This window comes from Pezoporus flaviventris, unplaced genomic scaffold (assembly GCF_033815535.1).
Source record: "Pezoporus flaviventris isolate CSIRO_AGI_PZ_B2104156 unplaced genomic scaffold, CSIRO_AGI_Pfla_v1 ptg000213l, whole genome shotgun sequence".
In the NCBI taxonomy this organism is placed as follows: Eukaryota; Metazoa; Chordata; class Aves; order Psittaciformes; family Psittacidae; genus Pezoporus; species Pezoporus flaviventris.
This window is the reverse complement of record NW_026892761.1, coordinates 12,127,648-12,155,298: the sequence shown is the minus strand read 5'-3', so window position 1 is coordinate 12,155,298 and position 27,651 is coordinate 12,127,648. Positions and strand designations below refer to the sequence as shown.

General features: G+C 44.8%; 2 protein-coding genes across 2 annotated transcripts in view; one reads left to right on the top strand and one right to left on the bottom strand.

Annotated features, from left to right (window-relative positions):
- AHCY (adenosylhomocysteinase) overlaps positions 1-18,726 on the bottom strand; it is a 28,088-nt gene extending 9,362 nt beyond the window's left edge. Inside the window, exons 1-8 of the mRNA XM_061442067.1 lie at positions 18,610-18,726; positions 16,735-16,925; positions 13,771-13,846; positions 11,787-11,939; positions 6,982-7,094; positions 4,324-4,531; positions 3,485-3,572; positions 2,719-2,836 (exon numbers count right to left, since the gene is read on the bottom strand). Of these exons, the coding sequence (XP_061298051.1) occupies positions 2,719-2,836; positions 3,485-3,572; positions 4,324-4,531; positions 6,982-7,094; positions 11,787-11,939; positions 13,771-13,846; positions 16,735-16,925; positions 18,610-18,637 (975 nt within the window). The 5' untranslated portion in view covers positions 18,638-18,726. The remainder of the gene's footprint in view (positions 1-2,718; positions 2,837-3,484; positions 3,573-4,323; positions 4,532-6,981; positions 7,095-11,786; positions 11,940-13,770; positions 13,847-16,734; positions 16,926-18,609) is intronic.
- A 4,661-nt stretch (positions 18,727-23,387) lies between these two features.
- ITCH (itchy E3 ubiquitin protein ligase) overlaps positions 23,388-27,651 on the top strand; it is a 66,622-nt gene continuing 62,358 nt past the window's right edge. Inside the window, exon 1 of the mRNA XM_061442061.1 lies at positions 23,388-23,409. The gene's annotated coding sequence lies outside the window, so the exon portion shown is untranslated. The remainder of the gene's footprint in view (positions 23,410-27,651) is intronic.

The following is a 27,651-nucleotide window of genomic DNA, read 5'->3' as shown; positions in this document are numbered from 1 at the left end:
TATTAAGTACACCAATAAGAGTCCAACTGGGGACTCAGACTAGTTAGCAGTGCTTCAGATTCACTGGTCAAAGTCAGCAAATCCCAAGGACTAACCTGAATCAGACCAGCTTTTATTTGGCTTGGCAGTGTACACATCGATAGACCATCAGTTCAGCAAAGCTTCCAACACACAGAATGGCCATAGAAGATCAGGTTCACCTCTATGTAAATCCCATCTCCAGGGGCAACCAGTAGATGGGTAAGGAAAAGTCCAAGAGGAGGCCAAGGGCAAAATGCTATTTCTCTCAGTAAATTCTCTCAGCTTCACTATCGGTGCATCAAGCAGAGGGAGAGGTGATCTACTCAGCGCTGTGAGAGCTTTACCTTTTACAGCTTTAGGCGAGTCCTTTCAAACAGGTAGGTTTTCAGCATTAAACCACATGGATGACCTTGACCCCAATTCCACCCTTTTGAAACAGTAATATTCTGGTTTTAACCAGAAACTTGTTACAGCTTTCATACCTCAGACTATACTGCATCTCAGTGTACCCAATAAATCTGTGACATACTGGCTCCTTCAATAGGGTATATAATGAAAAAGGGACTACTACCTCGGCCAATAGTGACACAATTTTTCATGTCGACTTCAGGAGCCACACTGAATGGCCATGTGCAGGTAGTCTGTATTTCACCACACCAGCATCCAAGTTAGCCTTCAACATTTATTTTCTGAGCAATCCCAGTTCTAGTTTTAAAACCTGAGCTTGCAGAAAGCAAGCAGCTAGCTACAGGCTCAGGGCTGCTGGACAAAATCAGCTCCACATTAAGGTCATGAGCAAGAACAGACTTGAGCATAGTGAAAACTTGAGGGTATAACTTCATATATTCAAGCTGAGCCCACACAGGGTGTCCCAACAGCAAAACACAATCCTGAAAAAACTCTTGACTGTTTAGTAACAGTTTGATGTGGGTAGCCAATAAGCCACAGGGGAACTATGAAAATCATAAGGGCAGATTAAGATCTACCATGTATGCATGCTTGGGTGCGGCATTTTTAAAAAAGTAGAAAACCTGTCCCAGAATCCTGCTATCAGCAAGCACACTCCCTCCCTTAAAAGTCAACTAGAAGTCCCATGCCAAGACAGACAAAGCCTGGTTTGCATTATGGTATATTCTCCCTCAAAGCTGGCGTTACAAACCAGTTTTGATTTAGTTTAGTTTTTCTGCTTTGAGACAAAGCTGAAAAGCTGAAATTTTAGATCCCCATTTCCCTACTGACGTGGTTTAAGCACAGCCGGTAACTCAGAACCATGCAGCCGCTCACTCCCCCTCTTCTTCCCGCCCCACTCCCAGAGGGATGGGGAGGAAAACCAAAAGAACGTAAATCCCATGGGTTGAGATAAGAACAGTCCAGTAACTAAGGTACCATTTAAAACCACTACTGCTACCACCACTAATAACAATAATAAGGGAACTAACAAGGGGAAAGAATATAAAACTAAAAGGGGAAAAGGAAAAGAAAACAACAAAACCAAGTGATGCACAATACAATTGCTCACCACCCACTGACTGATCCCCAGCCTGACCTGAGCAGCAATCTGGGCCTTCTGGGTAACTCCCCCCAAAGAGCTGTGGTATGGAATACCCCTTTGGTCAGTTGGGGTTAGGTGTCCTGTCTCTGCTTCCTCCCAGCTTCCTGTGCCCTTCCTCACTGGCAGAGCATAAGTCCTCGAATGAAGTAAGCATTACTTAGCAATGACTAAAAACATCAATGTGTTATCAGTGTTGTGCTCAGACTAAAGTCAAAAACAGAGCACTGCACCAGCAACTAAAAAGGAGAATAATGACTGTTACACCTGAACCCAGGACACGTATGTAGCTGCACCCATAGCCTGAAGTAAATACATAGTGGAACTGCAAGCAGAGGAAGGATAACACATCTGGCCTTGTCTGCCCACATGCAGACTTCTGCTCTACACAGGATTCTAAAATGAAGCCACTTTGAAGAGAAGTCTGAGTTGGGCAGAGCTACAGATAGGCTTTCCTGAAGCTTCTGACTGAAAAAAACCCTTTGAAAACAGAGGCATGAATTCTTAAGAACTTTGTCAGAACCCCAGAATTTCCCTGAGATCCACGCTAGTCCTGACAGCACACAGAACCAAGACCAAGATTGCTCTGGTGCAGAGCACTACATGAGCAAGCAGCTTTGAGAAGAAACCAGGCAATATAAGGGCTCAGTTCTTAAGTTTCATATGGTCTCTATGGTCTGTTCAAGCTTGCTTTTTGAAACTCAGTTATGGCATTGGTTTTAGCTCAGGACTATCAAAGAAAGCACATTTCGACGTCTCCTCGACATACCCCAAATGTCAAAATTGACTTTCTATAAGGAATCAACTTGAGGCAATTAATTGTTTACACAGCCACCACCAAGTGGTAGGCTCCTGTTTGTCAAGGAAGTAGGAACACATGGAGAAAGATGCATCCACATGCTGTGCACCTGGGCACTAGCTGGAACCCACTATGTTAACACCAACACAAGAATATGTCATGCAGCTTGTTTCAGTTTAATCAGGGAAGATCAGAGTAGAATCCCCATTCTCATCAGCCCAGAGGAACACTGGCTTCCAAGAAAGCTAGAAAAACAAAGTACCTTCAGAGAAATACCTCCCTTTCTGGAAACAGACACTGAGTAGATATTGCTTTTCAAGCAGTAGAGCTTGCACAAGGGCTGTCTCACCTGAGGTTTAACATTCACCGCCTCTACTGCATTTTCATTCAGCCATTTTGCATCAACTTCCACATCAAAATGGCCAATATTACACACTATGGCATCATCCTTCATCTGCTCAAAGTGCCTGCAAAAAAAAAATAAATAAATTTACATTCAAAGTTAATGCACAAAAAAATTTCTTCAGCAAAAGAAAATGCTCTAGCCCATAGCTCTGTTCAAAGAGAAATGCTAAGTGCTCACTGATTGCATTTGACTTAAGATGTGTGGCTCTGGTAATCCTGCAGGCATGCAAAGTCTACTGGAAAAAAAACTCTCCAGCTTCTAGGGAAGGAAACTTCCCAGAGACACAAGAGGTTATTGAGGAGAAAATATTCTCCCAGTATGGAAAGTAAAACCACTGTAATTGGTCAAACCTGAAAGATGTTTACTCACAGATGGAATTGCTTTCAACCTTTACCTACCTCCTTTCTTCATATTTAGCTGTCCTAACAGAATATTCTGAAGAATAAGAGCATCAGAGCTATTTATCCCTCTACACCTTTTGTTTCCCCATCATCACATACTGTAAGACAGGAACAACTGCAACATGGCAACATCCAACTGAACTGAAAGACCAAAGCCCCAATTTCTCACTAAATAGATGCTAAATTCTGATATCCTGCAATGATAATGTGTGCTAACCCTCACCATATTGCTGACAAGTTATGACTGTATTTTAAACCAGTCTAACTGTACAGGTATGCTTTCACCAAAGCAAATGGCTAGACCATACCTGCCCTGAACAATGTCAGTGCAGCCAGTGGTGGTAACAAAGATATTGCCTTCTTTGCAGGCCTCCTCCATGGTTGTAACTTCATAACCTGAAAAGAGAAAATGTTATTCCTCTATCCAGCACAAGCACTTATTAAAAAATGAGGTACAGTATTTCAAGTAGAAAAGTACAGAGAAAGAATAGGTCTGTCCCACCACCTGACCTATGGAGGATGCAAAGTATAAGTATACTTGTCTTACTAAATACAAACATAGCATCAAAATATCTACCCCTCACTCATTTCCAGTCTGTAGATCTACACATGCAATGTCTTATGCCCGTTGGTGTAGTACCTGGCACAGCACTCAAACTGGATTCAGGGGTCAAGTTTGCAAAGGGAAGTACACCCACAACACCTGCAGGTTCTAGTCAGGTATGGAAAGAAATGGAATAAACCGGTACTAAGTATAATTACACAGTCACTCCCATGAAGAGAAGGAGCACAGCTGGAAAGGCAGAGAGCATGGCATCTTAATGCATGCTGGAGGTTAGAGTGACAAAACTTGCAGATAACAAAGCCATCCTAAAGCAGGCTTACCATGTTATGACATAGTGGCCCTACTCCACTACAGCCTCTATAGCCTTGACTGCAAAGACATCTTCGAGGCCTACACTAATAAACTCCTACCCTAACTGCCAGGAAAGAATTCCGACAGTTATACTGGCGTCAACTCTACCTCAACAGGGATGGAGCTGAAACCCACTAAAACTTCCTTGGCCAGTTATCACTTGTTGCTCTACACTGACACACAGACACCTCTATCACATGCATTAATTTCTGCATCTCCTTCAGTTCTTACCTTCCATGGCTGCCTGCAGTGCATTGATGGGATCAATTTCAGTGATGATGACTCTGGCTCCAAAGCTCCGCAGGGCCTGAGCGCAGCCTTTGCCCACATCACCATAACCTGCCACAACTGCTACTTTCCCAGCAATCATGACATCTGTTGCACGCTTGATGCCATCGATGAGGGACTCTCTGCAACCATAAAGGTTATCGAACTTGCTCTGAGGAAGAAAAAGGAGCAGTTTCAGAACAGATGCAAGTAAAAATTCTTTAAAGAAACAACTGACTCATGTTTGTAGTACAAACCAGGATGCTGTGTACAGAGGCAGGTCTGAGTTCCTCAACCAGATGTTCACCTGTTCTTTGCTGCTGTTTATCAGACAATGAACTGCACAAGCAGACAAAAAACAATGCCAGCAGAATAGCTGAACAACTTATTATCATTTTTGTAAGACACATGCACCCTGAAGAAGCAGAAAGGTACCCACATTAACCATAAGAAATTGGTTCCTGCAGTCCAGGAAGATCAAAATAGCATCTTCTCCCAGGAAGAGTTACAATAATGCTGCCAGAGTGCTCAAATTTAGAAAAATCCAGGAAGGAGCCATGCACAACACTGGTCCCTCCAACCGAAGACCCCTGGATTTCATCTCCTAACACCCCATTGCAGAACATCCCCCTACTGTAACATTAACACAAGCTTAACTGCCAGACCTCCAAATCAAAGTTCCTATGCTAAGTCAGATGACAAATAATACTCCATTTGAACATAGAACTAACCTCAGAAACATGTTGCTGTACTGATTTTTGTAATGCCCCTGCCTTTTCTCTTTGGGCTCTTTGTTCTGACCAGGAGTGTGCGCTGTATAAACAGATTTGATTATCTGAAGAGCTACAGAAGTCAAGGGTTAAAACGATCTGGCTACCAAAGTTGTGCTATACTTCCCAAAACAGGGTATAAAGAACTCACCACTCACAACAGAAGTCTGGTCTCAAAGCCTGCCCTGCTATCAAGCATGTGTAAGGTGGTGTAAGCTGTAGACTGAGTCCCAAACTATAACAAATTTTTTACAGTAAAAGCACAAATTCCATAGGTATATAGATTTATAATAAAAATAAAAATACTGTGACTATGACTCCAATAAATCATCTGAGTAAGTTACCAGGTATACGGGCATGCTACTCCCAGCTTCAGAACCTGGCCGAGGACTAATGTGTAAGACCTTACACTTCAGATCTACAAGATCCTGACTCAGCACTTGTAAGTCTTATCACAGGCACATTTGCCATTAATATTTCAGAGAATTTGTGTCTTTCAAAATTGCAAGCTACTGCCAGTTGGTCATGCTGTTTTCTAGTCCTCCAGCAGATTTTCCTTGCATTATAAGGCTTCTTATGGAGGAAAACAGCATTGTCAGATTTGATTCCTCATCACCAAATCCCCCAATTACAGAGTCTTCCAGGTGCCTGTGTATTTCCATGCAGGCAAGTTAACAGAGTGCCAGACGTAGACATCTATCCCACCCAAAAATACATCTGAGTGGCAAGAGGGAAGAACAGAACTGAATGCTGCCTACCTTCTCTCTCCAAATACTAGTATAGGAACCTGGCAACCAATGTAAATATCTAACTAGGAGAGCAGAATTTGCCAGCTCAGTTGCATGCCTTCCTGGAGATGCACAACTGTGGTTAGTACCAATCTTTTACTAGATAAATAACAAACAGCACTTGAAAGTGAGCACTTGCTTGGCACTAGAATAAACTGATCTTAACCCAAATCCATTCAAGCTTTTTTAGAAATGTGAATTTCCAAATCTACTAAAGAGTATTAATAGTTATTGTGCAGGAGGCATAAATCTAGGTGAAAAGGATGCAAAGAGGAAAAGCTTCCTCCAAGAACAAGTGCATCCTAGCCCACTAGCTATGAAAAAAATGCCAGATGCCTCTTTGTGAGCAGAAAGGAGATACTCTTAAGGCAGCAAACTGCAGAGAAAGGAGGCCAAACAGTCAGTGAGAACTGCCATGCCCAACAGGATAACGTTAGTATGGTAACTTGAAATAGATTTAGCAACTGGACTTTAAACATGTACATGCATAAAGCCTTAAGCACTCCTGTAATTACTACTATAATTCACCTGCATCCAAATAGCACCAGCACTCTTTGAACACCATTCCCCCTCATCCCCGAATTCACTGGAATTTGTCTCAGGAAGCAGTAATATACCTAAGAACACAATAAATACCTACTGCCCTGTCCTTTGCAACTGCTGCTCAGAGATATCAGACCTTTTACCAGTCACAAGCTTATAAACACTCCTTTTTCCATCTGGTATCCACCACCTACCTGTGGGCTTTAAGCTGCTCAAGAGTGAGGACATGTCCCTTGCCATAGGAACTGTACCCCAGGAGCCATGATCTCTATAGGTGTTTTCACATTGAAATGTAGAAGAATGCATGTCCTTACATATTAAAAAAGCTCTTCATGTTCTGAAAATATGGCACTTCCCATTAGAGACACCATGGGCTCACTTCAAGGATATGGCAAAAATCTGTTCAGTACCAGATCAAGAATAGCTCAGCAAGAGAAGCAATACTTGCATGGAAATGCTGACATCCCCACACCGAACTGGTCAGACAGCAGAACATAACAGAAGGGCTCTAGATGTGTTACCTTGGTGACAGAGTCATTTACATTGATAGCTGGCACTTTCAGGGTCCCATTGGCCTTCATTTTGTACAGGTTGTGAACTCCAGTGGTTGTCTCTTCTGAAATACCTCTAATTCCTGTGGGGAGGATAAAAGTTGGAGTTAACAGTGCTGCAAACCAACACATCCAAGCACTGGGAGCATACTCCAGAGGTCTAACAAACTCTTTGTAGGAAGCAGGGAAGAGGTAAGAACCCTCGTTTTGGTCCACAAACAGTAGTTTGAAACTTCAAGCAAGCTTCTTTCCCCATAAGGCAATTAAAAGAGCAGGACAAAATATTCTTTGGAAAAATGGAAGGGACCAGCTCAAGACCCAGACCTCCAGCTGAGCCACTGGCTTTGCACAGAGGACAATCAAAGCTGTCAGCCATGGACAGGGACAACTTCCACTAGACCAGGTTGCTCCAAACCCAGTCCAATCTGGTCCCAAACACTTCAAACAGAATTTGTACCAGTCTCAATGGAGTTTAAAAGCCATTACATTTCCCTTTTCCTTCCCAGAGCACCAGGTTGAAGCACTGCCACTCTGTCACAAGAAGGAAATGAGACCAACTAAGCCAGAAGTAAACAGAGCTTGATATTAGGCTGATTTATCCCCAGAGGTCTGTAACCCCAAACCTCACACCAAGCCTACAGTACCTGCACTTCCCAGAGGGTTACCTGAAGGGAGAACAAATTCAGGCTTCAGCACAGTTAGGACTTGCTTAGAGGGAACAGAACAGTTTAAAGAACATTGCCTCATGCACAGCTAAATACAGCATCTGTAGTTAAGTTACCCAAAAGTATCAATAACCCAGTGCAACCGCTTAGATCAAGTATGGATAAAGTGGTGGATAAAGAACTGGCTGGATGGCCGCACACAGAGTTATGGTCAGTGGCTCAATGTCCGGCTGGAGACCAGTAACAAGTGGTGTGCCTCAGGGATCGGTGTTGGGACCAATCTTGTTCAACATCTTCGTCGCTGACATGGACAGTGGGATTGAGTGTGCCCTCAGCAAGTTTGCCGATGACACCGAGCTGTGTGGTTTGGTTGATACCCTGGAGGGAAGGAATGCCATCCAGAGGGACCTTGACATGCTTGTGAGGTGGGCTGATGCCAACCGCATGAAGTTTAACCATGACAAGTGCAAGGTCCTACACCTGGGTCAGAGCAATCCCAGGCACAGCTACAGGTTGGGCAGAGAAGAGATTCAGAGCAGCCCTGCGGAGAAGGACTTGGGGGTGTTGGTCGACGAGAAAATGAACATGAGCCGGCTTCAGTGTGCGCTTGCAGCCCAGAAAGCAACCGTATCCTGGGCTGCATCAAAAGGAGCATGACCAGCAGGTCCAAGGAGGTGATCCTGCCCCTCTGCTCTGCTCTTGTGAGACCTCACCTGGAGCATTGTGTGCAGTTCTGGTGTCCTCAATATAAAAAGGACATGGAACTGTTGGAACAAGTCCAGAGGAGGCCACGAGGATGATCAGGGGCTGGAGCACCTCCTGTATGAAGACAGGCTGAGAAAGTTGGGGCTGTTCAGCCTGGAGAAGAGAAGGCTGCGTGGAGACCTCATAGCAGCCTTCCAGTATCTGAAGGGGGCCTACAAGGATGCTGGGGAGGGACTCTTCATTAGGGACTGTAGTGACAGGAGAAGGGGTAACAGGTTCAAACTTAAACAGGGGAAATTTAGATTGGATATAAGGAGGAAATTCTTTCCTGTTAGGGTGGTGAGGCACTGGAATGGGTTATCCAGGGAGGTTGTGAATGCTCCATCCCTGGCAGTGTTCAAGGCCAGGCTGGACAAAGCCTTGGGTGAGATGGTTTAGTGTGAGGTGTCCCTGTCCATGGCAGGGGGGTTGGAACTTGATGATCTTAAGGTCCTTTCCAACCCTAACTATTTCATGATTCTATGATTCTAAGTACAATCATCTCTATGTGAAGGAAGTCTGGGGGAAATCACAGCAGAAACCTCCACTTCAAACCTGTCCTCTCTCTCCTCAGGTGTATCTGGCAACCAGGAGACACACTTATCCTTCAAAAGCTCTCCAGGCTGACTTTCCTAAGCTTAGTGCAATTTTAAAGACAGTCTGCTAAGTGAACCTCACATCACACACACCAGCAGGTTCCCTTCTCTGAAGACCACCTGCCTGCTGCCCCCAGGTGATACTTATAACTGGTCTAAACTGCTTTGCAACTCCACTGAGAGTCCTGCCTACACCACTCAATTTCAATGCCAGAGTGACTTCAATGACTGCAAAGGGCCTACGCTAAGGAAAAGGCTGAATTACATTGAAAAAGCCTTGCTAAGCACTTTGCTCCCCTGTATTTCTTTCCTGGTCAATGAGCAAGTCTGCATCAATGGATCACAAGTGATCCAATCTTCTCTACCCTTTCTCAATAGCAGTCTTCTGCACAGATGCCAAAGACCTCCCTTGCACGAGTTCAGATGACTTTCTCCTCTGTTCAGTTCTACTTCAACCATTCCTATCTTTATCTTACTTTTAAGGGCATTTAATTTAGTGGAATAAGCCCAAAGTAACAAGGCCATTCTGCCCTCCAACAGCAGGCATGATGAAAGAGAGAGGAAGCTTGCTGAGTATTTCCACACAGCTATTTAACATATCTCCTAGTTGAAGCAGGCTTGAATAGCCCTACTTTCAACTCTTAGTTGCACACTAGTACTGAACTAACTTCTCTTTAAATTAGAAGTTGCTGAAGCTTGGAAGACAGGCATTTCCCTTTGAAATTACCCCAGAAAACTTGTTCAGCCTTTAAATGACAAGTAGCCTTTTTAGATGCTGCATGCCAAAATGCCTCCTCTGCTCACAATAAAGTCCTTCCACACACTGTGCATGCTCTTCTAATGTTGCTTTTGTCCTACCTCTCACCCAAATATTACCACAAGCCCCTAGGATATATTAGCCTCTGTTATCATGAAGATAATAAAAACAGATGCTACACAGCTTCATTTAAGCAGTATTTGCAGCAAAGGGCTAAGCACAGAACTTCATTAAATGAGATCAAGACTACTCAGTGGTACCGTTCTGGAAGTTTTGCTGTTTCTAAGGAGCAATGGACTGGAAGGTTGAACAGATAAAGTTCTGTCACACTCCAGAGATCAGTCTTTAATTAGTTTACTAAATTAAAAGCACATAGTGCACACATTCTGCTACATATGGCATCTTGTCTAGACTCTAAAAATACAGTAGAAAAGCCATCCCCATGAATTCAGGGAGCAATTCCAGGCAGCAGGGATGTTTATCATCAATGGCAGATGGCCAAGACAGGAGACACTTCAACAGCCACTGCTCTGCTGCACCATACTATACCAGTCCCTTCCACACCAGGACCACACAAGTAAGAAAGAGCAAAGGGCTGCAGAGGACAAAACAGCAGACAGCAGGAGGGATGGAAGTGTGAAAGAACAAGGACCCCCCAAGTCCTCAGCACAAGGACCCCCAAGAACAGGGACATCAGCTGAGGTGCTTCATGTTCATGGCAAAGAAGCAACTCTGTAAAACTGAGTATGAATGTGGAAAATGCATTTTTTTTTGGCCTCTGACACTGCCAGGAAGACATAAAGGCATGATCCTTTGCGGTTTGGCAGGAACACGAGATCATGAACATCAGACAGACAATCTAGAAAGAAGACCTTTGGCAGAAGAGAGGATCCCAGCATGGCTGAGCAGACACCAATGAAAACCTCTCACTACAGTTCAAATAAGATGTTGACTGGATTACTAGGGACATCAGGCTGAGGATGAAGGAGAAACGGAGGCCTGTTACACAGAAGCAGCTTCCTCTCTTCCTGCTGCCCCTACCCACATTAGCACACAGATGGGGAGCAGCCCCAGACTTTTCCCCTCACACAGCCATATCCATGGGTTGCCACCTTCAAATTTTCCCCCATAGCTTCCTCTTAAAGCAGTGCAAGAATAAGCACTGATCCAGAAGGTTTTTACAGCAACCTCACCTCTAGGTTGACCTAGAATGAATATTAGTACACAGCACTGTATCAGTATAATCTCCACCCCATATCACTTTCCAATGTTCTTCACATCCCAGATCAAGCATGCCCTTTAGCAACACTGGGTGTCTGCAGCTTGCAGCAGCACAGATAATGGACACTGGGAGAGCTCAGGAGAAGCCATCATGCTTCAGGTCTGGGAGGCACAGATCAGCTCCTGCAGGTCATGCCAAATTCTATTCAGATAAACCCTTTACATAAACATGTGCCAGCAACACCACACTGATCTGCTTTTAGTTTCACTAACTTACACTGAAGGTAAGTTAAAGCAAGAGCCCCAATCCTGCCTCCATCAGCATCTTGACTGACAAACTGGATGAGTCAATGCCATGTAGTTTATAAGGTAGAAAATTGTTCCCTTTCCAAGAAAGGTTACAAGTTGCCATGACTTCATCCAGAAGTGTGCTAAGATGATGAGGAAGTAAAAGCATTAATGGTAAAAATATTAACTGCAAGCAGACATTGAACAATTCTAAAACACAGCCCATTTCCAGGAAGGCTGGAAGCCTTGGCAAGCCAGCTGTACCACTGGTACAGGTTATGGGCACTGTGAAGGATGACCAGGACAGGTCACTGCAGCTTAGATACTAAAAAGCAGAGATGGAAGCAGCTCCTGCAGGTAAGATGCTTTGGTCTTGGCCTGTAAGCCGTTTTCACAGACTCGCAGCCTGTTCGCACATGCCTGTCTCTACCCCACCCACAGAAAGCGACTGCATAAACAGCCTCCAAAGCAGAACTGTGCCTGACAAAGCAGAATAGCACTCACCTTTCAAGAGCTGTGGGTATTTGGTATGAACTAGATTGGTAAGATCTCCACCATCATCCAAAATCATGTTGAGGGGCTGCCCATCCTTGAAGTACAGGGTCTGCTCAATGCACCACAAGTATTCCTCATCTGTCTCCCCTTTCCAGGCAAACACTACACAAGAACAAACACACAATTAGCCAGTTTCTTACTCAGCATGTGGTAAAGCAGCCAAAAGAAGATTTCATCAGCACCTCTCAGAAGCAGACAGACAGATTATTATCTGTGCCTGCAGGTCAGAAGAGACATTTGAACTGAAAAAAGGATTTCAGAATGAGCAGGAATGAAATCACATTGCTTTCTGTTCCAGGGCACAAACTTGGTCAAATTTTGAGGCTTCACTGCTCTCTTTATCCTTTTTCCATGTTAAGAGAGAGAAGGCAAAGCAAACCAAACCAGATACATCTGCAACACTCACATGCTCCCCTAATACACCCTATGTTACTAGGAATTAGAAATAGCCTCTGGATATATTTATATAGACAAACGAAAACACAACTACAGCATTTTCTAGCACAGCAGAAGAGAGGGACTAAAATTTAGCACCAAACTCATCAGAAACTTTTAAACTTTAGCCTCTAGCACAGCACCAAAATCCAAGCTACCACGCCTTGTCTGCTTGTAATAGGGTATATTTCTGTATTGGTACATCTACCACCAGCAATATGCTGCAACCACTAGCATGTTGTATCTAGCAGTATTTCTGCCTTTCCCGGCATTTGTACTAGATTCATACTATACTTCAGCCTCAGTGGTATTCAATCCATTCAAACATATATCAGGCACAACTTAGACACCCCAACATTTGGCTAAATTCTCATGTTTTCCACTGTTTACACAGAAAATTAACCTTGAGCTATGAAAAGCCAACCATGCAATTGCCCATTCTGAAGGGGCAAATCAGTATCTCATATTGTATCCAAAGGATCAGCAGCCCTCCAGCATTTTGTAAATTCAGTATGTGAAGTGCAGTATTAACAAAAAGAGCAAGTTTCACAAAACAAGGATACCAAGGGGAGAGTTCAAAAACTTAGATAAACACTCCACCTATAAACTGCTCTTCAGTTGAGTTTTGGGTGTTGAGAGCAGTGAGGAAGTCAATATTCTAACATCAGATCTAGAGTCCCATCTGGTCTTTTGACATCAGATGCTAGAGACCAGCAGAGGACACGTTACCTGCAGCTAGTAATGAAGGGACCACTTTCTTCTGTTACCTTAGAATGGACACAGCTGGGGAAGGACTTGTGGCACTATTGAATTATATGAAAAACACCTCCCAAAGCAAAAAAAAAAAAACAGGCTGCCAGAAATCAGATCTAACCTCTGCAAACATCCAGGCTCAAGTTATGCAGTTCCCAGCACAGAGCTAGGAGGACTGCATGTCCTTAAGCCAAGTAACACAGCAGACAGCTTAATGTACCTGCAAGGACTGCCTCTTTATTGGAAGGTGCCAGTAACAAAACAGCAGCATCCTGATAAAGTGCTTCAGGGACATTAGGCAGCAACATAGCTGGCCTAGATCTAGCCTAAAAATATCTTGAGGATTGAAACTGTCACTGTAATGTATCACACTACCATCAAGATCCCTTCCCCAACCCCTATTTAGCTCCAAGCTTGCTGGAAAGCACCAACCACCATCATCTACACACACCCAAACACCAATCCATTTAATTACCCAAGCCCATTCAATCAGCTTAATGACCAGGCTTAAAGCTGGTAACATCCAGCCAGGCTCCTCCATAGCCCAACACCAACCACTGTTAGGAACGCTACATGTAGTCTGATGCAAAGCTTGAATCAGACGTCCTGTTTGGTAACAATCACTACTTTTGATGGGCTACTTCTATGCTGAAACCTGTTCAGAAGAGCTTGTTTTGTAGTTTGATTTAGCTGGAACAGGCAGTACACCTCAACTGAGAGCCAAATTAGAACATTGAAAACTTACCAGGGATACCAGCTTTTGCAATAGCAGCTGCAGCATGGTCCTGCGTGGAGAAAATGTTGCAGCTTGACCATTGTACCTGGAAAACAATCCAAGTTTTGTTTGCTGAACAAAGTTCTGAGATATCAGGCACTCTCTTCCAGACACAGGAGGTGAAAAGGGAGCAAGAGCAGAAAGGCATATTAGTGCAGGTTCTTGCCTTTCTTAGTAGCTCTGAAAGGTTAAGGTGAAAATCAAGTATGTGACTAGTCCTGGGGAAATAATGTCACTTGGGGAGAGAATATAACAGAGCTTTAGCTGTGCTGCATATTCACTCATGAGAGCTTATTCATGAGACATTCTGCCAGGCAGCCAGAGCATACATTCAGCTATAGATCTGCAGGAAGTGCACAGTAGGGTGGGTTTTAGAAAGTTTTGGTCAATGAAGTTCAGATTTTCAGAACAGCCACATAGCAAGTGTCCACTGAGGGATACAGATACGCAGCAACACACCTGCTGGCACTCAGAAGGGTCAGAAATGCAGCTGAAACTACACTTGATCAAACAGGCATTCTCCCAAGATTATGCTCACCCACCTCCCTCTCTGTGCTCCAGTCATAGAAGCTTTTCCATCTGAGCTAAGCATTTTCCACACTAGGCTCAGGCACCTAGAAAAGCAACAGCATATCGCTGAGTTGCATTGAAAAGTATCTACATACTTACTGCACCTCCCCAGCAGGCACAAAACCCACCACATCCCAGAGCCACAAGCAAGTTCTCACTGCAGGGCTGACTGGCAGGTTTTTGCATGCTTATTCGTAACAGAGCTCGAGGAGAGAGAGCAATAAGGCATAATCCTTCAGCCTGTTTCCAGATACTCATCCCACTTTATCAATAGTTGACACTTCAAAGTAAGGGCTGCAGTAGGAAGTACCTCATCTGAGCCTCCACGATACTTGTCAGTGAAAACACAACTGGAAGGAGCACAGGAAAAACAAATTCATGACCATAAGCACTGTACTTCCTCATCTGGGTTTTTCTAAGCCCCTTCCATATCAGTACAGATTACACTGGCAGATGTCATGACATTCAAAGCATACAAAATACCTGTCTATTGGTCACACTTCAAATACTTGATACATCAGCCACTTCAACTGCATCCTCAGATCTATAACACCAGTTTGTGATAACAGCATAGACCCTAGAATAACTAGCATACCCGATAGGCTCAGAGCTAATATTTACATCACTGGTTATGAAGATAATGCATTTTTAGTACAATTTTAGAATTTAGGCACTCTGAGGGAGAGAGTATTTATTCCATCTTTGCTAACCTAGCCAAAAAAGGGGTACCAAGATAACTATGCTGCAGTGAGCTACATGGTCATTCTATAGGGCATGGTTTCATCAATTTCACTCCTCCCTCTTGGGCACCAAAGTTCTGGCAGAACAGATGAACCCGGGCTGAATCCAAACCCAAGTCAAAGTCTAAACTAAATAAATGCAAGTCTAAACTAAATAAATGCAAGCACTGGGAAAAGGAAAGAGCTAACATGACAGAATACATCTTAAAAGCACAACCATGCTTATGCACTTATGCTTAGAGGAACCAAATCTCTGCAGGTACTTCCCTGAATGACTTGGATGAATCCCACACAACACTAACTGGGTACTGTGCTCAGAATAAAACAGCTTGGCAATGCTCAAGTAAGCACACAGCCTCTGCCCAGGCCAGTCACATGCTGACACACAGCAACCAACAGCAGCAGCAAGGAGCTTCCCAAATTTCAGTGGCTACTGCTTTCTTTTAAATCCTGTGGAGGGACAAGAGTTTCATATACAGAGTAGCTGGCATAAAGCCAGGACTAGCTCCACAAAGCTCTCTTTCAGTACTGCATCATTTACAACTGTGGAACAGCCCTGAACAGGCTGAAGAATACCCTGCACAACAGCAGGTACCTACCTTGCCCAGGCTGACCTGGCATGTTTCTAGACCTACCCACTCCACTTTTTGAGGAAATGCCTTAGTGGCTACAGAGAAAGCTTCTCTTTCTCCCAGTGCCTTTTGATCAGCATGACACTGCTCAACTCATTCAGCAATTCACAGGGAGGGATCCCATATAGAGCACCTCTGGGCAGCCTGAGCTCAGGCAGCTAAACTTCTAGAAGGAGCTTCAGATCACATGCATACTTAACATAACTCATCATCAGGTTCCAGTCAGTTCCCTGCTGCTCAGCATGTGAGCTACGTGAATTGTGCTCAGATGCCTGACTCTCCTCATGCCCTGTAAAATGAACACTCAGCAGTGATGTCTGGACTTGAGCCAGCAAGCCAGGCAGAGGGCACAACAGAGCAAATGGCTTACAGGTATCTCAGTATTTCATATGGACCAGGGTAACTGGTCCATAGTCACACAACAAATTCAAAGACATTGGAGTCCCCAGTCATCGATCACTGAGCTGCGCTGCCCCTGTGTTGTTTTCCTGCACAGCTAAAGGGCCAGCACGAGCTCTTCAGAAGCCTCACTGTTTTTTTGCTGACTTTACCAGGGCACAGTGTGGCTCTTAATACAGGCTAATCTGTGCTGGAGGCTGTCACTGTGCTTCCACATTACTGGCAACAAAGATACATGCCCGAGCACAACACTATCCTGTACCAGCTTTCAGCACTGCTGCTAAGGGTACTGTACACACAACTGCTGGAGCTGCTGCAGTCAGCAACGAAGCCCAGAACAGCCACTCATGAAGATGCAGCTTGTCCAGAGGAAAGACACATACCACATCCCAGAGGTGTATGCAGAGCAGGTGACAAGCTTTTTGCTTAAGGACAGAAGACATAATACATCCATCTGGGGACTGCAGCACAGCCTGTTACAAAAATTACAGCCAATTGCCAAAACCCCTAAGGTACTTATATAAGCACAAGCAGTACCCTAGGCAGAGCATTATCTAACAGAACACTAAAGGAAAAACTCAGAGGCACTTTACCTCAGCTCCCAGCTTGATAAGGGTCTCTATGAGAACTGCTGTCTGCACAGTCATGTGAAGGCAACCGGCAATACGTGCACCTTTCAGTGGCTTTGATGCAGCATACATCTCCCGCATCTTCATCAGCCCTGGCATCTCATTCTCTGCAATCTCAATGGCCTTGCGACCCCAGTCTGCAAGGCTGATGTCAGCTGCAAGAGAAGGATAGCTGTCAGAGTTGAAATAGCTAAGATTCTGGTATCTGTTCATACTCTTGTGGGTAGGCACTGGCTGCAACAGCTGAACTGAACAACCAGCAACAGCCGGCAGACAGAGTTAGGCAAACAGACCCTATTCCAGTTACTCCCTAGTTTTTCGCTATGATACACAGGCTTTCAAACAAGTTTAGAGCTAACTTAACAGCCCCTCTGGAAAAAGTGTGCTGCTGTATGAGCATATTCATCAACTTGATCTAACGTGCAGACATTCCAAGGGCCTTTAATTTGGTAAGCCCCAGCCTTAAGCGTTCCTCCTTGCAGAGACTGCCCAAGGGCCTGACACCTCCTACAGATTTACTTCCACAGGATTAAGACACGCATGGAGGGGCTGCTGGTATGGCAATAGCTTCCCCACATTATAGCACAGACAGCATGGTAGCTGCCGTGTGCACCAGGAGCTGAGTCCAGTCCAGCTGCCCCTCTTAAGAGCTGTTCCTACCCCTTATACCCACAAAGATTATTTTTAAGGCATCACAACTACCTTAAATACAAGTCTACATCTGCTTTATAAAACAGATCTGGAGTAGAAAAGTCCAGGGAAAAAAAAATGAACAAAAGACTTCCAAGATGCAAACTTGCAGTAGAAAACACTGTGCTCGCCATGGATGCCTGACTCCAGCCTTGAAAAGGCAAGGGTCAAACAGCTAGGGCCTAGGTGCAGCGCTCTGCAGCATCAGCCAGTACCCAGTGGCCCTCTGGCTCGGTTGGCTCTTTCAAGCATGTCAGCAGCTTACCATTTCATTAAGAAATATGGTCAGATAGTTTTCTTTCACCTACCTGGTGAACACAGGCCATTGAAAGCACTTGAGAACACCAGGCAGGACCTCAGAGTCAGACTGTGTGTGTAATACAGACAAGCTAATTGCATTTTGCTCCTGAATGAAGCCTGGAGGCCACAGAAACCACTGCCTCTGCTTCAGCTGACTGCTGCTCAGCTGCAGGGGAAGGGCCATGGAAACAATTCTATCAGGAGAGGGAGGTCTTGAATCCCACCCCTCCTAAGGGCTCCGCAGCTTTACCAGCGCTGCTTAAAAAACCCCAACAAATAAACCTGGCAGTATTTAATCCATAACCTCCAGGCTAAATGAGTTCTAAATCTCAGCCTTATAGGCTAAGGTTCTTCTCTTTGAATTTAGCCTTCAAAGAGCACACAACTCTGTAGAAAAATTAGGGGTTTTGTTGTTTTTTTTTTCTCTGTGGGGTTTCAGGTCTACAGAAACACCCGCCAAAACCTTTGGGGAAGCGTGCGGCACAGGCCCCAGATTCAAACACACTTTCACGTTCGGAGCGCAAGCCTGCCCCAGCGGAGCTGGAGGCAGAGCAGAGGCCGTGGGCCCCGGGGCAGGAGAGCAGCGGAACGCCGGGTTGAAGAGCCGCTGCAGGAAGAGCCGACAGCTCCAGAGCGACGGGCAGAGCCCGCCGAGCCCCGCTCCTTCCCCGCGGGTGGCCGGCAGCACACGCGGCGCCGCGGCCGCCTGCCCTCCGCGGCGGCACGGCCAGAGGGCTGCTGCCATCTTCCCCCCGCGGCCGCATCCAGCCGCGGCTCCCCGGCATGGCGCTGCGGCAGCAGGCCAGGCCCGGAGCACTGCGCTTCCCCGGCGGCGGGGCTCGCACTCACCCACTTTGTACGGCAGCCTGTCCGACATGCTGGCGAGCCGCGGCAGCCGGCGAGGAAGGAGGTACCAATCCCTCCAAGCGCGCCTTAAGTAGAGGCGGTACCTCCGCCTGCGCGGGGCGGGGCCGGGGCCGGGCCCCGGCAGCTACGAACGAGAGGGGACCGGGCTGCCCACCCCCATGGGCCCTCCACGAACCCACCTCCCCGCGGCCAGCCGAGCCTCGGATCCCCCTGCAGCCTGGGCTACCCTCAAAAGCTGACCCCCGGTACCACGGTAGGCTCTAGAGGCCTCCTCTGCCTTGGGGCAGATCCAGACCCAGGCCAGGGCAGGCTCTGGTACCTGGAGCGGTCTTGCCACCCACCACCACAGGTGCCAAGACAGCCTTTGGAGCTCAACAGGACCAGAGCGGGGCTGGGGGCTCTGCCAGGACAGGCATGGAATCATAGAAGCACAGAATACCAGGTTGGAAGGGGCCTTAAGGATCGTATAGTCCAACTTTTCTAGACAAACATGACCTAGACTAGATGTCACAGCACCCTGTCCAGCTGACTCTTAACAGTGTCCAGTGTTGGGGAATCCACCACTTCCCTGGGGAGATTATTCCAACGGCCCTGGTCCCTGGTATGAGGCCTGGCCATGGAGACACGGTGGGCACTGACCAGCCAGCACACCTGTCTTTCTCTACTGGGAGGTTCTCTGAATGATCCCATGAGTTGGTCAGTATAAGCAGTTACTCTGTGGCGTGTGGACCCTTTGCTGCAGCAGGGCTGAGGGCAGTGTACAGCTCAGGCAGTGGGGCCTGTGAGGCCGGGCAGTGTGCTGGTGAGATGCCGTGCAGACAAAGCTGAGGCACGTGAGCTGCTCTGTTTGCCTGGACCTTGGACTTGGCTGCAGCCCGCTGCGCTTTCCAGCCTGCTGCTGGTTTGCCAGGTGCAGGGCAGGAATGGCACAGGCAGGCCTGCTGGCCCTTGCCCCCTGCCGCAGCCAATGCTCGCTGGGCATGCAGGAGGCAGAGCCCTGCTTCAGCCTTGCCTGGGGGTCATGCACACACTTGCTCTGGTTCTAAAATATGAAATACTGTCGTGGTTTAACTCCCAGCTAGCAACTAAGCCCAACACAGCTGCTTGCTGGCTTCCCCCACAGTGGAATGGGGAAGAGAATCAGAAAAGTGAGAAAACTCTTGGGTTGAGGTAAAAACAATTTAATAGATAAGCAAAAGCTGCTCACAAAAGCAGAGCAAAACAGGGAATTAATTCACCAATTCCTATGGGCAGGCAGGTGTTCAGCCATCTCCATCACATGTATCAGTGTCTTGGGAAGACAAACACCATCACTCCGAATGTCCCTCCTTGTCCCTCTTCCCCCAGCTTCATATGCTGAGCATGATGCTATATGATGTGGGATATCCCTTGGTCAGTCAGGGTCAGCTGTCCTATCTCTGTCCACTCCAAATTTATTTGTGCGCCCTCGGTCCAATTGCGGGTAGAGTGGTGTGAAGAGCAGAAAAGGCCTTGCCTCTGTAAACACACTAAAAGGTCTCTGTATCATCAACACTGTTTCCAGCACAAATCCAAAACACAGCCCCATACCAGCTACTGTGAAGAAAATTAACTCTATCCCAGCCACAACCAGCACAAATACATTTTTCATAAGCCACAGTCATAAACTGAGGCAAACTTTGAAACCAGCATGTTATGTACCTTCTATCTGTGAAAATAGTTAAAAGTGAGGATTTCCTCTTACTTACACAGAAATTCTCCTTGAATCATCTTGCAAAGTTTGAAATAGTTCTCAGTGCAGAGTTCACCCCAAGACCCCAGCTCACAGTACTCTCCAGAAATAAGGTTTGAAATCTGTTAACCTGAGTGGCAGCTGACCTCAGTCCTACAGAGAACAGTCACAGAGAAAGGCAAAAGTCCTGGTAGGAAATCTGTAGCCCTTCATCCACAACATACGCAAGTGATAATGTTTGTGTTTGGTATTTGGAGAGCTGTAGGCACACTGGCATACCTGATACCACACCAAAGAGTTCTGTAACTCCCAAAGGAGTAGTGTGTCTGTTCCCCTGGACAGGTTCATTTAACTCAGTCATGCTTTCACAGGGTTACATCACCAACCTTCTTGTCACAGCTCAAATCACTGGCTCACAGCAGCAGGACAGGAGTTCAGGCTGTGGCCATCTTGTCTGAGACACTGAGGTTGCATCGCTGGCAGACTGCAGTTTCTGTGTGCTCCTGCACACCTGCCTCTGATAATGGGCAAGCAGGAGACTTCCTGACAGCTCTACTTTATGCAGCATGACCTAAAGGCAACAAAATGCTCCAGACATGCCTTGCATTAGGTGCCAGCCCACAGCTTCTCCAGCAAACTCCGTTGTCAGTTTGTCAGTTATAGTCAGCGTCCTTTGGTACTAACCCATGGCAACCCATACACAAAATGTCCTTCCTAACTAATGAGCAAGACCAGAACAAAGACATCATTTCATGTAACTCCCACCAATTTCAGCTCAAGGCATACTGCTCTGCGAAGGCTGAAAGGACCAGCACCTTCCCACAGCTACATCAAGGAGTGGGTGGCAGGAGCTGACAGCATTTATTAAAGGAGGACGGATCAGCTCCACCTAGCGTGAAGGTGCTCTAACGCAGATATTCTCAAGGAGTGCTTAAAGACAATCACGCTAGCGGCATGGTTTGCCCTAATCCTCTGATGCAGGAGATTGATGCCCCATAGCACTGTATTTTACGACATCTTAATGTAGCACTGACTATTCGTATGTACCCTGGTCCTTTCATTGTTGCTGTCAGTGGTAGATTTGGGACACCAGATGGCACAAGATAGGCACAAAATGGAGGGAATAGGATGTAGTGAAGAAAAAAGAACAGGAAAAAGAACAAAAAATTACAAAAAAGAAAAAAAACCACAACCTAACAGAGCATATGAAACAACAACAGAATGTTATTCAACATGTTTCATTTGCTGTAATAGTTCAAGTGGGGAAGTTCTGGGTTGTAAATTTAAATATCTCAAAGTCACTGAAAAGCTGTGAAACAGGGAAAAAAAAACAAGCTTTAAAAAAAAAGAGAATATGATATTTCTTCAGAATTATATTTAAAAAAAAAGGTTTAGGTTTACTGGCATGGCTGGGAGATGCTGTAGATTTCAAGGCTAGGAGAAAACATCAGTGTAAGCTTCTGATAATACAGGTACTTCACACAGGTACTCCATACAAAGCCAGGTAGTTACTTGACTGGACAATTAATCTATTATGTACACTATAAGAAGGATTTCATGCAATCTGAATTGTTGGTTTTTTTCATAAAAAGAATGTCCATAATTTGTTCACTGCCCTTCGAAAATGCCAAATACTCTGACAAAACAAACCCTGCATGTCTCAAAGGGATACCCACAAACAATGAGAACATTATATTCTGTACCTCAGCTCACCCATACCCAGAAACTGCAGTCAACGATTTCACTTTCCCACAAACTTATATACACATTGCAAAGATTTCTGCCTGTGAAACACTATGATATTGTGGTGGCAGTGTTCAGGAGCACCCTGAATTAGGAAACTAGTGTTGTTTTACCCTGCACAGAGGTTTGGTGAGAAGTGAAGAAGAATACCCATAGTGAATGACGCAGATGAAAGAGGTGTTGCGTAATGACTGTTCCAGCAAGGACAAGCTGTTCTGTTCAGTGAGGCAGGTACAGTGATGATCCAGTTGGATTTTATCATGGTAAATGTCACAAGGTGTCTAATGAAGGTTTTAACAGTGATGCCATCACTGGCATCTTCTAAGTGCAGTGCTTTGCTCTGTAGCTTCATGGCTTGTGAGGGCCCCAGCCAGCAGCTGAAAGCTGCAGCAGCTTTCTTACATGCAGGCTGCATGACTCACACTGCTAATTTAGCTTAGCAGGGGTCCCATGTGGATGAGAGCCCTTGTTCTTTGTGCCTTATATTGGCTTTTAATATAGTGGTGTTATGGGCAGCATAGACATAGGTTTATATTACTCACAAACGTGTTACAGCTCACTCCACAATTAAACTCTCCCTGCCTCAAGCATAAACTCTGAGACAAGTATTGCCTCGTGGGTTTGCACAAAGTCCTTCACAACATGATTTCCTGACTGCTATCATCTTGTGCAGCAGCACACAGTAACACCGCTGGGGATCTAGCTCAGTTAATACCATCTCAATCCACAGCAATATTTATACTACTGTAGCAAGCATTAGCATTATGATACCATGATAACACCATTTGCCCCAGTGATATTAAATTCAACACATTCCAGATTCTACTGTGAATTTTCCACTTTCTCCACCCCTCTCCTCAGCGGAGGCTTCTGCACTTCACCAGGTCCTGATTCTGTGTTGCTGGTACCATCCACTTTCCATCATGGACTGCCCAACAGAGGGCAGAGGGAGCCTTCGTTTAGTCTTCCAGGTAAATGAGGACTAGCAGAAGTTTGGTAGGATCAAGCTGGTGCCTTTTGGAGGAGTACAGTTAGTCCAAGGGTTGAAAGGAGGCTATGTTTCTGTGGCAGGAACACTAGAAATTATTTACTTGTGAACATGCTGTCTTTACACACAAGTGCAAGCATGAACTAAAGCAAGAGCTAGAAGATAATAAATTAACTGCTGTGAAGAGAAGTTTGGACTGATTTTACCTCTTGCCTCTTATTTTCCTTAGATCCCCAACATGAGAAAAAACACCAGGTTTGTTTCTTAGAGAAACCCTTAGGCCAGCCTGCTACACAAGAGGCTGGTTCAGACCCTGAGAACCTGAAGCTCTGGGTTGGTGGCAAGTCAGTATGACATTGTCTTCTCCTCCCTCTTGCAGTTGTAGCAAGCATGAGCATAATATGAACTGAGGACCAAGCCTTGAGTCTTGTAGAGCAAGTTTAACCAAGTAAATTCTCCCTTAATCCAGCATGGGAAATTATGAGCACTGCAGCTGGTATGTTAATGGCATGTGATGGGACTGGTACAGCAACCTTCCTGCCCCTTGTTGTTACTCACCTTAAGTTTGTAATTCAGCTGCCCAGTTACTAAGTGCACAGTGAGCATAAGAAAGGCTGGATGAAATAAGTTGAGTGAATGAGTAAGATTACTACTCAGCAAGGGATATTCAAAGCCAGGGCCTGTTACCTTCCCTGCAGTTCAAGACTGGAGCTTTGGTTCAGAGTTCTTGTTCAAAAGTGTAATGCTGCAGCTTCAAGGGACACACAGTCTTACGGAAACATAGAACTTCACCTCTTACTCAACAGGATTGTTAGCTTGGGTTGTTTTTTTCTTTCTAGAGGAGGACATTGGGGTATCCTGGTACAAGGAACCACATAAGGTAAAGAAGGTACAGACTCCTGAAGCTGATACTTTTCAAGAATTCACGACGGAAACCAGTTCATTAGCTTTATCTGGCTTTGGATCAAGCCCCAAGTATTTAAATCATACCTTCTCCCTTTGTACTAGTTTAAACATTACATAGCTTTTTATTAGCATCTGTTTTGCCCTGAAATGCAAGCTGATTTATACCAGAGCAATTTGCAAGGAGGTAAACCACTCAGGGCATAAGTCAGCCTTTCTGATGTTGATAATTTAAAACTATATAAAATAAGGAAGGTTATCAGGGTGGGACAGGAACAAACCCAGGTCTAAACAAGATAAAGGCTCTTTCTACTAGCATCTCCATTTCAAAAACTCTTCTCAAAGATCCTGTCAGAAACAGGCATCCCACTATCACAGACACTGAGCAAATGCATGTGTTCTCATCCTTTAAGAGTCCTAGATGCAGCATCCAGACAGCAAAGGTGTAACCAGAACCCAAGTAGTGCCCACGGGTGCCCTGCCTATCTGCCATGCTGTCTCACCACAGGCCTGGCTTACCTGAAGGCTGTTTGCAAGGTCTTGGTGTAGGCAGTGATTTACAGTATCATGTTCTTCAGTCCCAGGGAAAAATAACAGTCAGCCTTTTGTGTGGGGAAGAGAGGAACAATTTTCCCAGTATCTTGTCCTTCCTTTAAAACATATACATGCCATGGCTGTGTCATTTCCGTTCTCAAGACACCTAATCACTCCCTCACAGTTCCCTGACTATGCACTGTAAAGCAATTGAGTAATAAAACACTTAATTAAACAGCCACGTCTTTGTTTTACCCTTTAATTAGATTACTTGGAAATGATAATTTCTCACCAACCTGAAGGTTTCATTCTGCAGATAACAGGAAGCAATTTATCTTTTCCCACTGATACTTTCATAAATCTCAAGTCAATTCTGATTTTAAAGTCAATTAGAAATAGATAAACTCTGATTCTACACTTATCTTCATGAGTGATATCATGAATTCAGAGTCTGATAACAAGGGAGCATAGCAAAAAGTCTTTTTTTAGAGATGACAATTTCAAGATTTTATTAAATAAAAATTTTATTTATAAATATTTATTAAATCAAGTCTGTTTTAAAAAAATAAAGCACTTGCTGCAATACTTACCTACATAACAAAAAGCTGCAGAAGACTTATTTATAAAATTTACTTTATAGTTTTTTATAAAGTGCTTTGAAATCCAGTAATGAAAAATGACGTGAAAACAAAATATTCCTGCATTTATAAATCACCAACTTTGCAGACAGAAGTGTTAAGCCACTGTCAAAGATTTAAAATAGCTTAGTAGCTAATGAATGCTGATGACATCTGATGATTATTCAACAGTCACTTTGTGATATTTGCTTGGGGCTGTGTCTAGCCCAAGGTAGGTAAGCATTCACACTAGCAAAATTCCTTCCATGGGGAGATGGTCACTGTGGTCTCTTCAGTAGCAGGATCAGCTTGTGTTGTCGACTTATATAGCATTACTACACTGAGGTCCTAAATGAAGGTAGACAAAAACCTCAGGGAACTCAATAGCCAGTTCTGTGTCTGGGAGGGAGTAACCCCAAGGCTGCACTGGTGATTAGAATATTGTTGCTTACAATGGCCCAATTGAGAATAAATGCTATACATATTTTGCCACAAGAAACAATCTCTGTCACAGTGACCTTGAAATCTCTATTGGAGTGAGAGAGAATGAAAAATATACTATGACTACTATTATCTCTCAGAAATTAACTCCCAGAAGCACTGCTTGAGTGTATGAAACTTAGCAAATCTGGAAAGCTATAAAGTATGCACAGTTTTTCTGGAATGCCTTTGTACAAGATCATCCTGGAAACTGTAGATAACTTTCCTAACCTGCTGGGGTTCTTAGCACTCGAAAGCTATGACAGAGAATAGCAAGAAAATTCCATCCTGCCTGAGTATCTTGTAGTTATAGACAGTATAAGGAAAAAGAAAATAATCAAATAGTCTTCCCTTTTCCCCAGATAAGCAAATAAAGGAAAGATAAAGCCTTGGATACATAGCTCTTCTGCCACTCAGTTATATTCATCTGTGCTTGCCACATTGTTCTGGTGTCAATTCATTATCTGTTATTCCAGCTCACTACCAGGCTATGATTTTTAACAGGGAAAATGATCTCTGAAAGAGTGTGAATGTGAAGATTGCTCTGTGTTCATCCTGTCCTGGCAAGCATAGACTAATCATAGTCTGTGCACCTGGAATGCATTCTTTTTCTCATGAATTTTGCAGAGCAGATGGCGCCAGTGGAACTTGACTGGAGGCATCAAAAGCTGAAAAATAAAGAGATTGGGGTTGATGGTGTTGAACAACAGTAATTTTTCTGAAATGTCAGTTACAAAAGGGGGAAAAAAATATTAACACAGAGGACAACTTATGCGGTGCCCTTGAAAAAAGTCACTGTTATTAATTCACATCTGCTTTAGCAACATTTACCTTGGAAACCTAAAAACCAGTAAGACAAAAGCATTGACTGCAAATGGACACACTGCCCTAAGGATATATGCACATCTCTTGAATTCAATAGCAGTCACCTGTATGTGTACTTGGGGTAGTGTCCTGGGTTCAGCAGTAGCAGTCATTTTTCTCCTTGGTACCTAGTGCAGTGCAGTGTTTTGACTTTCGGCCTGGGAACAGAGCTGCTAGCAATGATGTTTTGGTTTGGTCAAGGACTTTGTGAGCCTCATGCTCTGCCAGGGAGGAGGGGAAGCTGGGAGGAAGCAGAGACAGGACACCTGACCCAAGCTAGCCAAAGAGGTATTCCATACCACAGCACGTCATGCCCAGGATGTAACCGGGAGTTAGCCGGAAGGGCTGAGACTGCGGGGTTGGAGGAGGTATGGGTCGGGGCTTGGTCGGGCTGGGGGGGGGCAAGTTATCGGTTGGCTGGTGGTGAGGTGATGTATTCTCTTCCCTTGTTATTTCCTTTATCATTGTTATTATTGGTAGTAGCAGTAGTGATCTGTGTTATACCTTAGTTACTAAACTGTTCTTATCTCAACCCATGGGAGTTGCGTTCTTTTCGATTCTCCTCTCTGTCCCTCCAGGAGTAGGGGGAGGGAAAGAAGGGTGGGGGGGAGTGAGTGAATGAGTTACCTAACTGGGTTTAAACCACGACAGGTAGCATTCAGCGTCTTCCTGCAAACTCTAAACTACTAAAGTTCATATTAATTCAGGCAGCTGAGGTAAGAGGTCATAGTACACCTAGCTTCAATGTCCCTGCAGCTTTGGGAATCAAACCACAGGCAATCTGCAAAAACAAACCCAGCGTTATGTATCAGATGAGAGATAGAGCAAATACACTGTAAGGGAAACCCAGCTATGCAGATGTGGAACTCCAGCTGAAGTCAGTCTGAGCTTTACTGTCCTGCCAGGCAGGAATCTGTACCACAGCAATGGATGAGAGATGACTTTATGTCAGTGATGCAGGAGAGAGAAATATCTGTTAAGAAAGGCTTGCAGAACTCATTAATTGGAATGGGCAATTTAAATATGTAACTATAAATGTATGTGTATGTGGTCAAATATCTGTAAAGGAAGATAAAGATTTAAAAGTGCATAGAAAAACTTCAAAGAATAACCAACCAACCAAACAAACAAACCCCCAGAACTTATTTGAGCTGTTCAGTTTGTTTGGTTCCTATACTAGACTA